The sequence below is a fragment of the Anarhichas minor genome, unplaced genomic scaffold, assembly GCF_050575085.1.
Source record: "Anarhichas minor isolate MPS153535 unplaced genomic scaffold, ASM5057508v1 ptg000067l, whole genome shotgun sequence".
Taxonomy (NCBI): Eukaryota; Metazoa; Chordata; class Actinopteri; order Perciformes; family Anarhichadidae; genus Anarhichas; species Anarhichas minor.
The window spans coordinates 1,695,980-1,710,424 of NW_027466513.1; the positions used below are offsets into that span (position 1 = coordinate 1,695,980).

The window sequence follows — 14,445 nt, forward strand, 5'->3', positions numbered from 1 at the left end:
GCACTAATTCATGTTTGGCACATGGAGCAACGGGCTGTGCTACTCTAAGGGGTGTCCTGCTGGGTGACACATGATGCTTAAGAGTTGTTTTTTTTATCCGCACTCTCCCAAGTTGGGCATGAGAGGGATATACCTAAAAGTGTATGTTCATACAGACACATTACACATGACCAGACAGTCCGTTTCGGCTATTTCCTAACATAAAACAAAAAAGGAGCATAAAACAGTATGTATGCAAAACTAATCAAAGCTTTAAAAATAAAAGAATGAAGTCCTTATTTGCCGTATACTATTTGCACACTTGTTTGTTTTTCAACCTTACGCTGTTCTAGAATTACATGCATTTTTTTTAACAATGTAACACATTAAGATTCCTACAATACCTTGTGTTACAATACATAATGTCGTAATATTTCAGTGATATATTTTGTGAAAATTGACACAATCCGCTGTTCTTTTAGGTTATGTATTGTTTCCTCATGGTGGATTTCATCTTGTTCTATTTTTGCTGTACCGCGATGCAAAACATTGAATTGTAGCATATTGCATTCCATTGCCCTGCATATTGTTGTGAGGAGGACCAGAGCAGCTGCAAGCAGCAGTCCTTTTTTTTTCCTTTACGGCTTTGACTGAGAGCTGCATGGGCTGCATCTCAAAACCCATTTACTATGCCCAATGCTTTAGGGAGAGACAGGTGGCTTGAATAAACGGATTGTGCAGAGAGATGAGGATAATACACAATAAACTCCCGCTGTCTCCCTGAACGACAGCGTGCGTGCATCATTTTCTCTCTCTCGCTGTGATGTACATGACCTTTCCATATGGGCTGCCTGGAGACATACCAAAGATATATGATTTAAATACTCAAATACTGAGCTTTCTGATGCCTCCTAATTACCAGCATCTGTCAGAGGGATGTATTTGTTGTGTGTGTGTGCGTGTGCGTGTCTATGCTTGTGGGAATGTGTGTTGTCATGTACATGCACTGCAGGATTAGTGCTTTCATTTGTACCAGCACATAGGTGTGAGTGTAACTTTTTCACGTGGTTGGATGTGGTCGGCTGGTTTCTCCGACGGGCTTTTATGTTCGGTTGTAAGACTGCCTTTCACGGCCTACGTGTAAGAGTACGCTCCATCTGCGAGCAGCAGCTTGTGGTGAATGTAGCATGAAGAGCGTTAATCCTTCACCAGCGGAGGTACAGTATGTCTGACTGGCTGATGGGGATTTCATTTGGTGTTTGCAAATAGTCTGTCGCCGGCGCAGTAAATTCTTGGCTGAGCTGTTTTCCTCTCTCTCTCTCTCTCTCTCTCTCTATGCAGCAAACTTGATACCAATTAGAGTGTGTGTTGAGCGCTGTCACAGTGCATTGTTGTTGCCGGTGTGGCCGCAGCATCGACCAAGTCTCACGTCCCCCCCAGACCCGGTCTGCCTGCCGGGTACCCCTTATCATTCCCCACTGGAGGAAACAAAAATGTTTGTTGCATGGTGTTCGCTGTTTGAGCCAGAGGCTCTAAACATTGTTATGATACCTTCTGGCATTGCAAATCATGTATTTTTTGCTGCTTTGGTATTTCCTTTCATAACATTGCATTATTTTTAGTTGTTCACGAATCCAATGACCAAGCTTTTTTAATTTGTTCCTGCGGTTCACTATCCCCTAGTTTCATCCATATCTACAAGATTCACCCGAACACGTTCTTTAAAGTTGCAGCTTCTTAGCTGTAAACTCTTCTTCTCCCTTCAGTCCTCTCTGCCTTGCTGTTATTACGAGCATGTCTAAACTAAGTGCAGAGCCTCGACTGGTCCATGGACTCAGCTATTATGTCGAGCCCTGACGTTTATCCCCCGGTGTTCTAGGGCTTACGAGGAATGGGATTCATTAGAGGCAGCAAGAAAAAAAAAAAAAAGAAATACTGAATAGAAAAATTATTGTTTTTTTTTCTTTATTTAACTTTTAAGACGAAGTGAGCCACACGTCATATCATTTAGACAGGCTCTGGTCAGGCTGTTCTCATACACTGTTCGTAGCTAAACCTATGAAAAGCAATACACACGCACACACACACACACACACACACACACACACACACACACACACACACACACAGTCTACCCAGGGACAACTTTTTCACAAGATATCATTCCACTCTATTCCAAAACAAAACAGACAGAAGTAGTCAAAGTACAGAAGCTATATGTGACAATCTGGGGATTCAAATGTGAATATGTGTAGCGCAAAACATATATACACAGATCCACTCGTGAGTGGGCTTACATATAGAAAACAACAGGTTGATGGCCCGGTCAGGTTTTGACTACAAGTCAAGTATTTTAACATGCTCTGTAAGCATTAAGCTGAAAGTAACCCCGAAAGTGACAAGGTACAGCTTAGAAACATGTGAGCCGAGTCTGAAGATGTTGAGCCGAGTCTGTTGTGTCCTGAAATGGTTACCATGCAGAGGATTAACTCTTTTGATTACCTGGTGGTAATACTGTGCAGTAAAACCTAAACGTACTGTATTGGCGAGTACAGAGAGTGGTGTGAAAATCAATCTTTTTAAACCTGTGGCCGTCAACAGTTCTCCATCTCACTCAACTGTGTAGAAGACATACTGACTTGTTGACTTCGCTCAAAGTGTGAAAGCATGGTTTGGGTGGAACAAAATAAAAAATCATGAATTTAAATGTAGTTTTAGTATTTCTAGGGCCTTTGTTCATGCGACGCTAGTGGCCTGCTGTCAGGGTCGTGTGGGTGTGATCAATGTCCGTAGGCAGCAGGTGCTGGCAGGGGAGAGCAGAGTTAACTGTCGAAGGGACTTTGGTCTTTTTCTCTAACATTTAGTAAAGGATAAAGAGCGGTAAATGTCACGGCTTAATAAAAGGTAGGGACAGACTTTTGGCACCATGTTTCCTGGTATGGAAAAGTAAATGCCGTCTATTCATGTTCGTTCTTTTGGTTAGTAGAGAACAAATGTGAGAAAGGAGCTGTCTGAAGAGATGCTTCATTCCTTGGATAATGAAACTGAATCCAAAAATAGAATATACAGGCTGTTGTGATGCCAGTATGTGTAGGTATACTCTTTGTATATACAGGGAAGGGGTGATAAATATGAGCTAATGCTTTGCCTCAACCATAATTTAATGAATAATGACATAAAGACAAGTAATCTGCTATCCCTTCAAATGTGTCAGAGATGACAAAGACAAGCTGTTAAGTCCTATCTTTTAGAAAAATGCCTTCAATAAAATACCCAAAATGATGAAGGAAAAGCTCCTCAACAATAAACCATATATGGAAATGTCTGGTCCCATTTGAAAGGTAAGAAGTTAAGGACTTTAAAACCCATTGTAAGTAAACCTATTTCTATTTCTATTGCGGCATAAATGGAAATGCAAAACAGAAGAAAAGTAAGAATTTGATTCTCGCCTACATTTAACAGACAGCGTCGCCTTTATAGCATAAAGCAATGGATAAGGATGCGACTGCATGTCTACCACTACTCTTTACTAAACCTCAGGCGATCTCCATGTTTCCGCCAGGGCCCACTGTGCTCTACTGTCTGAGATTTCCACAGATTTGTCCACGCAAGCTGAATAGAATGACAGACGTTTGTTGCTGTGAGTGTTTCGATAGAGCCACCAGGTGGCCACGAACAGCCAGGGCTCCCTGCAGTGCAAGTCAGCCTAACTTTAAAAAGATGGCTGCCGACTCCTTCGTCAGGTCCACTGGGACTTCCCAGCAGCCCCAACTTCACTGTAGATCGGCAAGTAACTAAAATCTGCTGGTTTTGGCAAAAAATAACATATGCCTTGTTGAAATATTTTAGTGTTGGTGTGACTGCAAACTGTGATGTTTGACTGCTTTGTTTCCACTTCGTTTATAGCCGTGTGTGTGTGTGTGTGTGTGTGTGTGTGTGTGTGTGTGTGTGTGTGTGTGTGTGTGTGTGTGTGTGTGTGTGTGTGTGTGTGTGTGTGTGTGTGTGTGTGTGTGTGTGTGTGTGTGTGTGTGTGTGTGTGTGTGTGTGTGTGTGTGTGTGTGTGGAGTTAAGGTGCATGTAGGTGCATTGGGAAGCTCGGAATTTCCAGCAAATCCCAACATGTTATTGTAGACTGAGAAGAAAATGATCCCGGATCTTTTGAACGTAGCTCGCTCTTATATTTACAAAAGATAAAAATAGGTTACTTTTTTTTTTGTTTAAAATAATATGTAATAAGACTTCGTAATAGTTTGGACAACAGACTTTGAAAGCTGAAGACTCCATGTATTCAAAACAGTATAACATACATATCTTCTAAGAATAGACCATCTTGCAGCATATCCTCATATCCAATATGTTCACTTTGCACTGCATGTGTGTGTTTGCGAAGAAGGAAGTCTACACTATTCATTTGTGGGAACTGATTGGGTCAATTAAAGAAACTGCACTGAAACACTCTGGGTGCTCCTCCCTTACTGACCAAAACAACTTTTCATTTCAGTTTATATCACTACAATAAACTGAATGCAATTAATTTGAGGGCATGACTGGAAGGCTGAAGTATTAATTTATGCACAATAGACACTATTACAAATACACCTGACACCTGCTGGGCTCCATAACAACGTGGGGACATGTAAAATGAAAATGTAATTAAAAGTAAATGTCCACCACAGAGTTAGTAAAGGGTCCGTCTTGTGCTCTAATACATGTGCTTTGCCCAACACTTCAGCTCCAAATGACAAAAAACATTGCCAGAGAACAGAATCCAGACAGGAATTATGATTCAAGCAAACTGTATTTGGCAAGCAAATGAGTGTGAACGAGACAGGACACAGGGTTGTGTATCAAAGTCAACCGTGTATTCATGTCCCACTACGCCATGATATTGTTTCAACACAACACTAATGCAGCTCTCAACTGTTAAACGCTGCTAAATGATTTTGCCATTTTTCATCATTTAGGGATTACAATTGAAAATAGTTGATACTACAAAACCTACTTCCTCAGGCAGCTTAAGAAATACAGGATCGAGCAAACAGCTTCCCGTTCTGTTCGACTGAGCTTTCATTGAGTCCGTCGTCGCATCCTCTCGTACGGTACATACTAATGTAGAGGAACATTGTGTAACAAATGACATGTAAGCATTCATTTACCATGGCTTGCTCTTTGTCTTCCAGACATTGATGAGTGCGGTTTGCAGACACACACCTGCTGGAATGACAGCGTGTGTGTGAACCTCCCGGGGGGCTACGACTGTGTGTGCACATCTGGTCCGGGCTGCAGCGGCGACTGCCCACAGGAAGAGCAAATCAGACGCAACGGAGAGGACTGGAAACCCGGCTTTGACCGCTGTGCTCTATGCTCCTGCAAGGTACAGAAGATGAACTCGCACATTTGAATTTGAACGCTAAAGACGCTTTCTCGCTGGATACATAAGCCACCAACACGCACCGACATCTGGCATTTGCCTTCAGTGAGAAAAGTTAGGATCGGCATTCATTCCCTGGACATATTACCCTGCAGAACTCATGAGCATTTATCGGTTCTTTCTCCGTTTGGCAGTGAGCTCTGCTTCTATTGCCAGCCGGCGCCTCATTTCTGTCAACGGTAATACCAGAGAAGAAAAAAGACACGGCCAGTGCAATGGCACGGCTCTCACTACTCGTAAGCGGAAAAGAGTGTATCGCCTATTTTTAGTGGGTTTCCCATGTTTAAGAAAAACCTGCAATTACGCTCTAATTTTGGTGGAAAACGGCTATGAGTAATACTGGTGTTCACAACCTAGTGGATGATCTGAACTCAGGGTTTGCCTCATAGCTATAATCTAAGCTGCTAATATACATAGACTATCAAGAATAGTCTACGACTTTTCAAGTCAAAAAGGTGTGAGTGCGTGATACTGAAAGGATTTTGGTGGAGACGTACTTAGCAATCATCTAAAGACCAGTCGGGAACTAAAGACAGAAAAGATGTCAACTAACTGTAATTTCTCTTTTGACGTAAAACCAAGGTCAAGCAACTTGACACGACATGCAAGATTGATACTTGACGGCCCCTTTTTAGAAATATCGTATCTATTTACGTCACTTTATTCTTTCACCTATAATAACCTGGAATAAATACGATATTCAAGAAAACCCATGAGCAGCGTTGAGCACAGAGACTTTATGCCATTTTTATATTCACTGTAACAACATCAATATACATGCAGGAAATACATGCAGTGGCAGACGGGACTGACTCAGAGACATTGCTATCAAAGAGAAGAAAGAACAGCACAAAAAAAGACAAAGGCTTAGAAATGGAAAAGAGACGGGAAGAGTTGGATAAATTAACAATGAAGAGAAGAAATATTCTCAAAAGGGGAATGGAGCAAGGGGGGGGGGGGGGGAGGCTGGTAGGAAATATGGAGGAGTCTTTTTTTCTGTCTTTCTTTTGATTGCTTCTCTTACTTTAATTTCAGTAACTTAATACAGTTTTCTCCACCTGAAAAGCCAATGCTATTGCTAGTTATTTTCTTCCTTCATTGGTTATGAAAACACTATACACTGGAACAAGGCAACGTACAACAAAACGTGATGGGCTAGATGCAGTCTGACGACCAGCCAATAGTTTAACCCGACCATCTAAGACACTCTACTTAGAGGCGAGTGCACCCGTAATAAGCCCTCATTGCACAGGGAAGCTGTGTACGCACGACCACGGTACGCACAGTAGGTCGGAGCTGAACCTGGAGGTCTGTGCTCAGAAGTCAGAGCGAGGCAGTGTGGCTGCAGGACAGGGAGATATTGATCAGATTTATCTTTGCGGCTCAGTGAGTTAGATTAATACAGAACACAGGGGGTTATTTTGAATGAAATGACAGCTGTGGGCGATCGTTCCAATCATGCTTCATCGGCTCATAAAACTCCAAATGTACCAGCAGGACGTTTCACATGAACCATATCCAGTAAGTACTGAAGGTGAACTAAAGCAAATTCTGTTCGTGTTCCGGGAGAAACTAAAAGTAAACGTTTGACATTAAGTCACTTGGGTCAGTAGTCAGTCAAGTTAATGTCAACCACGCTCTTTTCCTAACCCTCACTAAGTGGTGTTGTATTATTATTATTACTATATTGACACACCATCCCTGACACCTCCAAAACTGATGCTAGAGTACTGAGCAGGCTGTGGTACATGAGAATGTGTTTCAGCGGAAGGAGATTTGGAGCATTTTCAAAAAAACTAACTTTGCTACAAGTTAAAAACAAATGTAATAAAGCAATAAATATTTACTTGTCGATGATTAATTATTGCCAATAAGTATAGGTGTTTACATACATTCACATGATTTATACAAGTGAGCTGTTCCGACAAAAATAGACCCGCTGTGTGAAGAAATCGACAAGTGTGACACCAACAAGATGCTCTGCAAACAATGAATGCCTCCAGGATGCACTGCCTGGCTGGTTTTTGAGTCGGATGTTCACTGAATGTAAACAGGCAGTGATCTGGGCTCCTGGCAACTGTGAGGCAGCCAGGGAGTTACTGTGGGTTTTTTAAGGAGGAGAGAAATTGACGGTAATCAGGGTCAGAAAGTACAGACCAGTTGTAAATGCACATGAAACTGTCGATTCGGTTTGTTGAACATGAGAGGGAGGTTGATTGTTGTAATATGATTGAAATTTGTGGATGCCAGACAGGGCAAGTGGAAAAGATAGAAGTGCACGACGGGACGATGGGCAGAGCAAGAAAGGGTTTTTAAAAACTGCCTTACGTACGACGTCAAAAGGTTGAAACTTGAGAGCAAAGATTTTCTATTCTCAACTTTCACCAAAGTTTTATTTGAAGCTAAATGAAAGGAGACATTTAGTTGAATTAGATTTCAGAGTTTGACAAACAACCCACCCTGGAGAGGAATTCCTCATCCGAAGACTGTGTTGAAAGCAAGTCATACCTCTGGATTTAATGGGAATGTCATCTGAAGTGATCAAATTCATCATAAAGTTGTTGCCATCAAAGTTGCCATAAAATACAACAACGTAATGATGTTGTTTTGGTTAGCGCAGCATTAGTATTCACGCCCGGTCTTATTCCTGGCATTAAAATGAACAGTTTGCCTTCATGCGTCCTGCCTGCACTGCACTGTACTGTTGGCAGTGCTTTCCCAGCAAGTCAAGGGCCATAACTGTTAAGACCAAGGCCTTCGGTATTGGTACCGTGGGACTCGGCTGTTACTGTAGCGGGACAATATGCATCGATAAAACATTGGCTCTGTATAGCCCTTTTAATGGTATGCGGAACGATTTTATGGCGCCCATACATTTTCCACCAGCCATTCCATGCAACATTTTTACATCTCCATTACAATTTCGTCCCCGTGCCAGACAGTGCTGGCTGTGGTGAGTAAAATGGACCATAAAGTTTTCCCTGGGTGGAGATGGAGAGCCAGGGACACGGCGGCTCGGGGAGGCTCCCAGGTCTGGCAGATTTGACTTTGCATTCCGGCCCAGACGCCAAACTTCTAACGCATTCTCGCTTCATTCACGGCTCTCGTAAATTGCTGGTAGAAAATGGAGATTTGAAAGTTGCTAGAACCCATTAAAAACCTCCAAAGGTATATGCTGGCCTTGAATTATCTGCCTGAATGTCCCAATGTGCAAAATCGTTCAGATCTGCATCTTGATCCTATACCAAAGTCTTATCAAAGTCCGAAAGGGCTTTTTGAATACTAATACTTATGTGTTCAATATTTTTGCAATTGAATGTCCGGCATTCAGTGTTGTTTCCAGGATTGTACTCTCTTCAGAGATTAAAACGGCTCTGAAATGACACTTTGGGCATCAGGAGACCCTTCACCGTAACTGGACTGGTGAAAGCTTTCAGCGTCGGCAGCTGTTAAACGCAGTGACCCGCCTATTCAATGCCAAAGAAACGCTGGAACACATCTTCACGGCCCAGAATATGAGGCGACATGTACATTGAAGTATATTTTCTGCACTATTTCTTAAATGTCAACTACATGAAGTACGCCAGGGCCACTGTCGTGACTTGCTTCTGTTTGCCCTCTGACACTGTGACTTTGCCGTGCAGGACGGGCAGACTTACTGCAGGAGGAGACCCTGTGACTGCGGAGACCCGGACGAGGATCTGTTTTGCTGTCCCGGCTGTGACAACAGGCCCAGCAGCCAGTGTCTGGACCAGAGCGGACGCACACTCTACCGCAGCGGGGCATCCTGGCTGTACGGCTGCCAGCAGTGCCGCTGCATGGTCCGTACACAGAAACACACACATTCACACAGAAGCTACATTATGTTTCCTGCCAACAGAAATGAAAGCTGACCATATTAAATCCCTACTTGTTTGTTAGAAGAAACAGATGACACCAAAAACACAGAATCTCCTCATCAACATGAAGCTCAGAGCTCTGCCTTAATCCGCCTGCTCAGCTGTGTGTGCGGAAGGCTCAGATAATTATCACCTCTCTAATTAGAGATGTGGCAACAAATCAGCGTGTGAGCTGTGACTGTTGCCAGATCAGCTGATTCTCACACACTCACACACACACACACACACACAGAAACACAGACCGTAACATTTGTGTCACCTTTCTGTTTTGTCCCACCTCACTCAGGAGGGGGAGGTGGACTGCTGGCCTCTGGTTTGCCCCGCGTTGATGTGCGAGTACACGACGGTGGCGGAGGCTGAGTGTTGCCCGCGCTGCGTCACAGACCCCTGCCTGGCCGACAACCTGTCGTATGACATACGGCAGACGTGCCAGGACCCCGCGGGCGCCGTCCGCCTCAGCGGAGACACGTGGCATATGCTCAACTCACCCTGTACCACCTGCAAGTGTAAGGTAGGCCAAAGCAACAACAACCACAATGAAGGTTTGGCTTTACCGTGCAGCATTCTTGGTGATAAACTGTGTTTTAGAGAGTCTATCTGATGTGTGATGAGGATATGCAATCTCTGCTTCTCTGTCTTCCAAGATGAATACAAATAAATGCGTTTGTCACAGATGATGTAAGGTACATGTAATCTTGAAAGAGCAAAATATGCAGATCACTGTGTCAGGAACATGTCGCCATAACTCAGATCATCTCCACACATTTGCTAAAAATGATCTGTTGTCCCGCAGCTACAAGAATTTAAGTTGGCCAAAAACAGCTCAACAAACATATGGCCTGGACACGTGTCAGGTTATTTTATATGTGGTTACATGAACTGAATTTTATAGGTTATAAAGGTGATAGCTACTGCACTTGTGGAAGTTACTCTGATCTGCTTTTGCTGCATCACCTTTGGTAAAGACAGAGTTTGCCTCTGACCAGCAGGGAACCTCACTTTCAGCCAAGGCTGATGATGAATGACCGGTGAAACTTCCCCAGCTGATTACGTACATTAAGACAATTTTCTTTTGTATTACCAATTTTCTGAAATGGGATGTTTACATATACAAATATACATTTCAGGAACATTTGTAAGTCTAACTGTGGAGATGTTTTGGCTCCGAGAGAAAAAAGTAATTTATAAAATGGCCTTAAAGATATGTATTGAAAACGCTACAGGTGAATAGGGAAACAACTTCTACTGATGGATACAACCATGAATCTCCTCCAGTTGATTGCCTACATTAACACAATTATTTTTTATATTACAAGTTTTCTGAAATTGTATTTTTTTAAATGCATATGAGGCATACAAAATGCATATTTTGGATGTTTTCTTTCCACTAGAAGAAATGTTATGGAAGCAAAATAGACCAAAATCTATCTGTGCATGAAAAAATAATGTTTGCCTGAGTGTCTCGACTGAAAGGGTCAGTGCAGCCAAATTCCAAACCTAAATATATATTTGTTGCATCAAGTCATGCAGATTTGAGTTTTTGAGAGAATGGCCCCTCTTTTTCTTTGGAGAAAGTAGTTAAAATTAAAAGTGTGTCATTGTGACAGTGATTACAAGCAACATGTACAGCATATTTGAATACACAACAGTATATTTACAACTCTCTGTCTGCTCTTTCCTGTCTTCAGAACGGGAATATTTGCTGCTCGGTGGATCTCGACTGCCTTCAGAACAACTAAAAACAACTCCCCTCCTCTCACTGCGGGACTGCCACGCCCCCTCCTCCCTCTGACGACTCTCCCCCGGATTCATAAAACAGACTCACGCACACACATGTGCATGCCAGTGTGTGCACAGAAAATACGAACATGCACTGGACGGACTGGGGTGTTGAGGCTGTGCTTTCATGCCGTAACTCGACAAACCGTTAGAGCGTGAGCGAGTGTATGTGTGTGTGGCTCAGGCGGAGACTGAGGCGGTAGTCGCTCTATCCACAGTCACTTAGTTGTGTTTGTGTCTTTGTGTTGTTCCCATTTCACCAACTGTCTTGAGGAAAACCGTTTAACATTACGTCCCGAGCCCCGAAACAGAGACACGCAGCTGAATTACTAGCTGGACAGATGTTGAGGTGCTCCAGCTGTTTATGTTGCAACATGTCACTATTGCTTGGTCACCTAGCAAATCATCAGCTAAACATTCAATATTGTGGTAACCAAAAGTACTGCACCCTCATTTTATATGATGTCATATTAAGCAGGAGATAGTTTGATGTAGAAATAATAACTTTGGAAAGTAAAAATAATGCCGTTAAGTCTGATAGTGTAGGTCAGTTTCCAACTCAACACAACTTCTCTCATGGGAGCATAGACTGTATATAATGTCCATGTATCTAGATACGTCCGATATGTCATAAACCCTGTTCAATCTTAAATTTAATCTTAAAAATGTCATTGCAGCCCTCAGTATCTATAGCAATTAGTACTACAGTGATATAGCAATTATAGACTTGAAAAAGTACAGGTTCTGATGATGCGTTTCGGCCTGTGGCTTTTACCAGCGTCAGGGCCACATTCTGAAATGAGTTGCTCTCATAATTAAGTTTTTCTCAATTCTACAAGTGTTACTGGAGCTTAGCTTTTTGACAAGCAGCGCCTGAACGCACCATTAGTTTTGATCTCTGTGAGGCAAGACCATGCCATTTGAAAAAATGGCATGGTGTAACTTTCTGAAGAGTAACTTTCTGAAGGAGACAATCCGACAAAAACACCCACGTCAGGCAGTGATTGAACAGGGTGGGGAAAAGAGAAAGCATGCAGGGTTTCTTAGTCTTTTAAGAAACCCTTTTCTGAGGATTCTTAGGGTTTGGTAGTCTGAAAGTGCGCACTGTCATCCCCATTGTGGTCCGCCCATCTCTCTGATGCCTGTTGCGCGCGTAGGCTGGCCGTGCAATGCTCCAGTCTTCAGTTCTTTTAAAATGACCTGCCTACGTGAGTCACATCCCTCAAGAGGATCCAGGTTCTGAGGATCCAGGCTCTGAATTCGGACATAGCTGTAGTCTGTCGGTGCTGAGCCATTAACCAACACTTCCCCCTCAGCCTCAATGTCTCCTGTTTGATGCGGTTGACTGCCAGATAGCTAGTTATAGCAAGACATGATATCAAAAAGCCTGATAAAGCAGTTTGATGGTGCACAACAGATTCCTGCAGGCCGGAACAAGCTGGCAGAGCTCGAGGTGGGTCCGACTTCTCTTTGCTGTCTCCCGGGGCTCCTCAGCTCTGAACCATGTTGCGCACACAGAGAGTGGCACAGAGGCACATAAAATGAAGAGCGTGGGGGGGGGGCCTAATTAAAGCCATGTCACGAAGGCCTGGATGTGAGTATGCCAGGGGGTCACCAGGAGTCGAATGTGTTTACAGACAGCCAGTCTTAATAAGGCGGCAGAGTCTGGTGTTTCTCCTGCTGCAGGTCACACATTCACAGCTCTGACACCACTGTGGTCCCCGTCCCTGTCCTCTCCTCCACACCTCTCTTCATTATCCTCAAGCTTGTCTCGAGAGCGCCAACGTTTCCCTCAAGTGTCGTTGTTATCACCCTCACTGTCTGTTTTTATTCCCACAGAAAACTGGGGGACACTGTCTCAAAATGTTGTGAAATGAGCACAGACTTTGAAAGGTGGTGTTGTGCCAATCTGACATGCCAGGGGAAGCTTTTTGTCGGGTGAAATAGTATTTAGTCAACTTTTGTTATACAGTTCTTTGTGAAAGCACTTAACAGTTTTTTTAGGCAAGTCAAATCATTTCAGAAGGATAACTCGTTTCAAAGCTGGAACCAACGCTCAAGGTCTTCTTTACACCTACTTCCCTGGTTTCTCTGCACACCGTCAGCATATTGCAGATATCACGACTCAATTTCCCTTTTCAGAGAAAAACTGTTCCCACAGATGAAGATAGTTCTTCAGAGTGAAAATTAAACATTCATTTGGTTTCATCAAAGCTCCTTTTTTTTATTTTTTTTTATGTGAAGTAAGTCAGCTGCTGGAGCTCTAAAAGACACTAGTATCTCCCGTCAAATATTGGGATGATACCGGAAAGCCTAATGCAGACGACACAACTTTGACTGGGATTTTCCCATTCCAGACAAATATTTAGGATCTGAGACAAAAGCACCCTCAAGTGGCAATGGAATCCACGCCTAACTAACTGATGAACTGCGAGATAGTCCACATATAGCAGGCAGGAAGGGAGGTGGACAGGTTAAACAAACACAGGACTTTCACCCAGGAAAGTGCTGTTCGTGTGAAACTAAAAGTCATCGTTGACATTCTATCACGTCAGTCACTAGTCAGTCAAGTTAACGTAAACGGCACTCTTTTCCTAAACCTAACTAAATGTTTGTTTTGAAAAGACACTATGCATGTAATGGGTTTATATTGTCACGCCGTCTCTGCCATGTTCAAAACTGACGCTAGAGGGGTACGTAGTGAGTCATAGCTGGAATATTACGATCATTCCTTCAATCATCCGAATGGCGTAATCTCATTAGTACACCTCATCTGACACCAGCTGTGTCTTTGTTGTCTGAGGTAACCTTGATCTCTGGAGTTAACAGTAAATGTCTCCTCCATCTCTCCCTCCCTCCCTGCTGACCTTCCACTATTTAATGTCAGACTAGTTTTGAGGATATTGTTTTATACTTTGGCTCTCAAACACGGTGCTCATTTCACAAACCTTTTTGGGAAAGGTGATTCTGGTTGTTTAACCCCCCCGGGGGTCGACGGTGGCGTGCAGCGAGGTGTGCCGCCCCTCTGACCTCTCTGCCGCAACGTCCTTGTGCCGTCATCCGTGTTTTTGTCTCACTCGAGCATCTCTCCGTGTACTCTCCTCCATCGTCACAACGCCTCTTGTAAAACTGAAATCGTCAACTGTGCACAGAGCACGCACACACACACGCACACACACACACACACACACACAAAAGAAAAACAATGTATGTAAATGGTATCTGTACCCATCAAAGTTAAAACACAGCAATCGAAAGCAGACATTTGTACAAAGGATCACTGAAAACAATGTTTTAAGATTGCTCTGTTGATTGATTTGATATGAATTATGATGACTACTGTAAAACACTATTTGC

At 43.1% G+C, this 14,445-nt stretch overlaps 1 protein-coding gene across 1 annotated transcript in view; it reads left to right on the forward strand.

Annotated features, from left to right (window-relative positions):
* The window catches only part of LOC142934284 (protein kinase C-binding protein NELL1-like), a 202,048-nt gene extending 191,000 nt beyond the window's left edge, over positions 1 to 11,048 (forward strand). The window contains 4 exon segments of the mRNA XM_076078797.1: positions 5,160 to 5,353; positions 9,055 to 9,231; positions 9,596 to 9,820; positions 10,998 to 11,048. Of these exon segments, the coding sequence (XP_075934912.1) occupies positions 5,160 to 5,353; positions 9,055 to 9,231; positions 9,596 to 9,820; positions 10,998 to 11,048 (647 nt within the window).
* Positions 11,049 to 14,445: the final 3,397 nt, after the last annotated feature.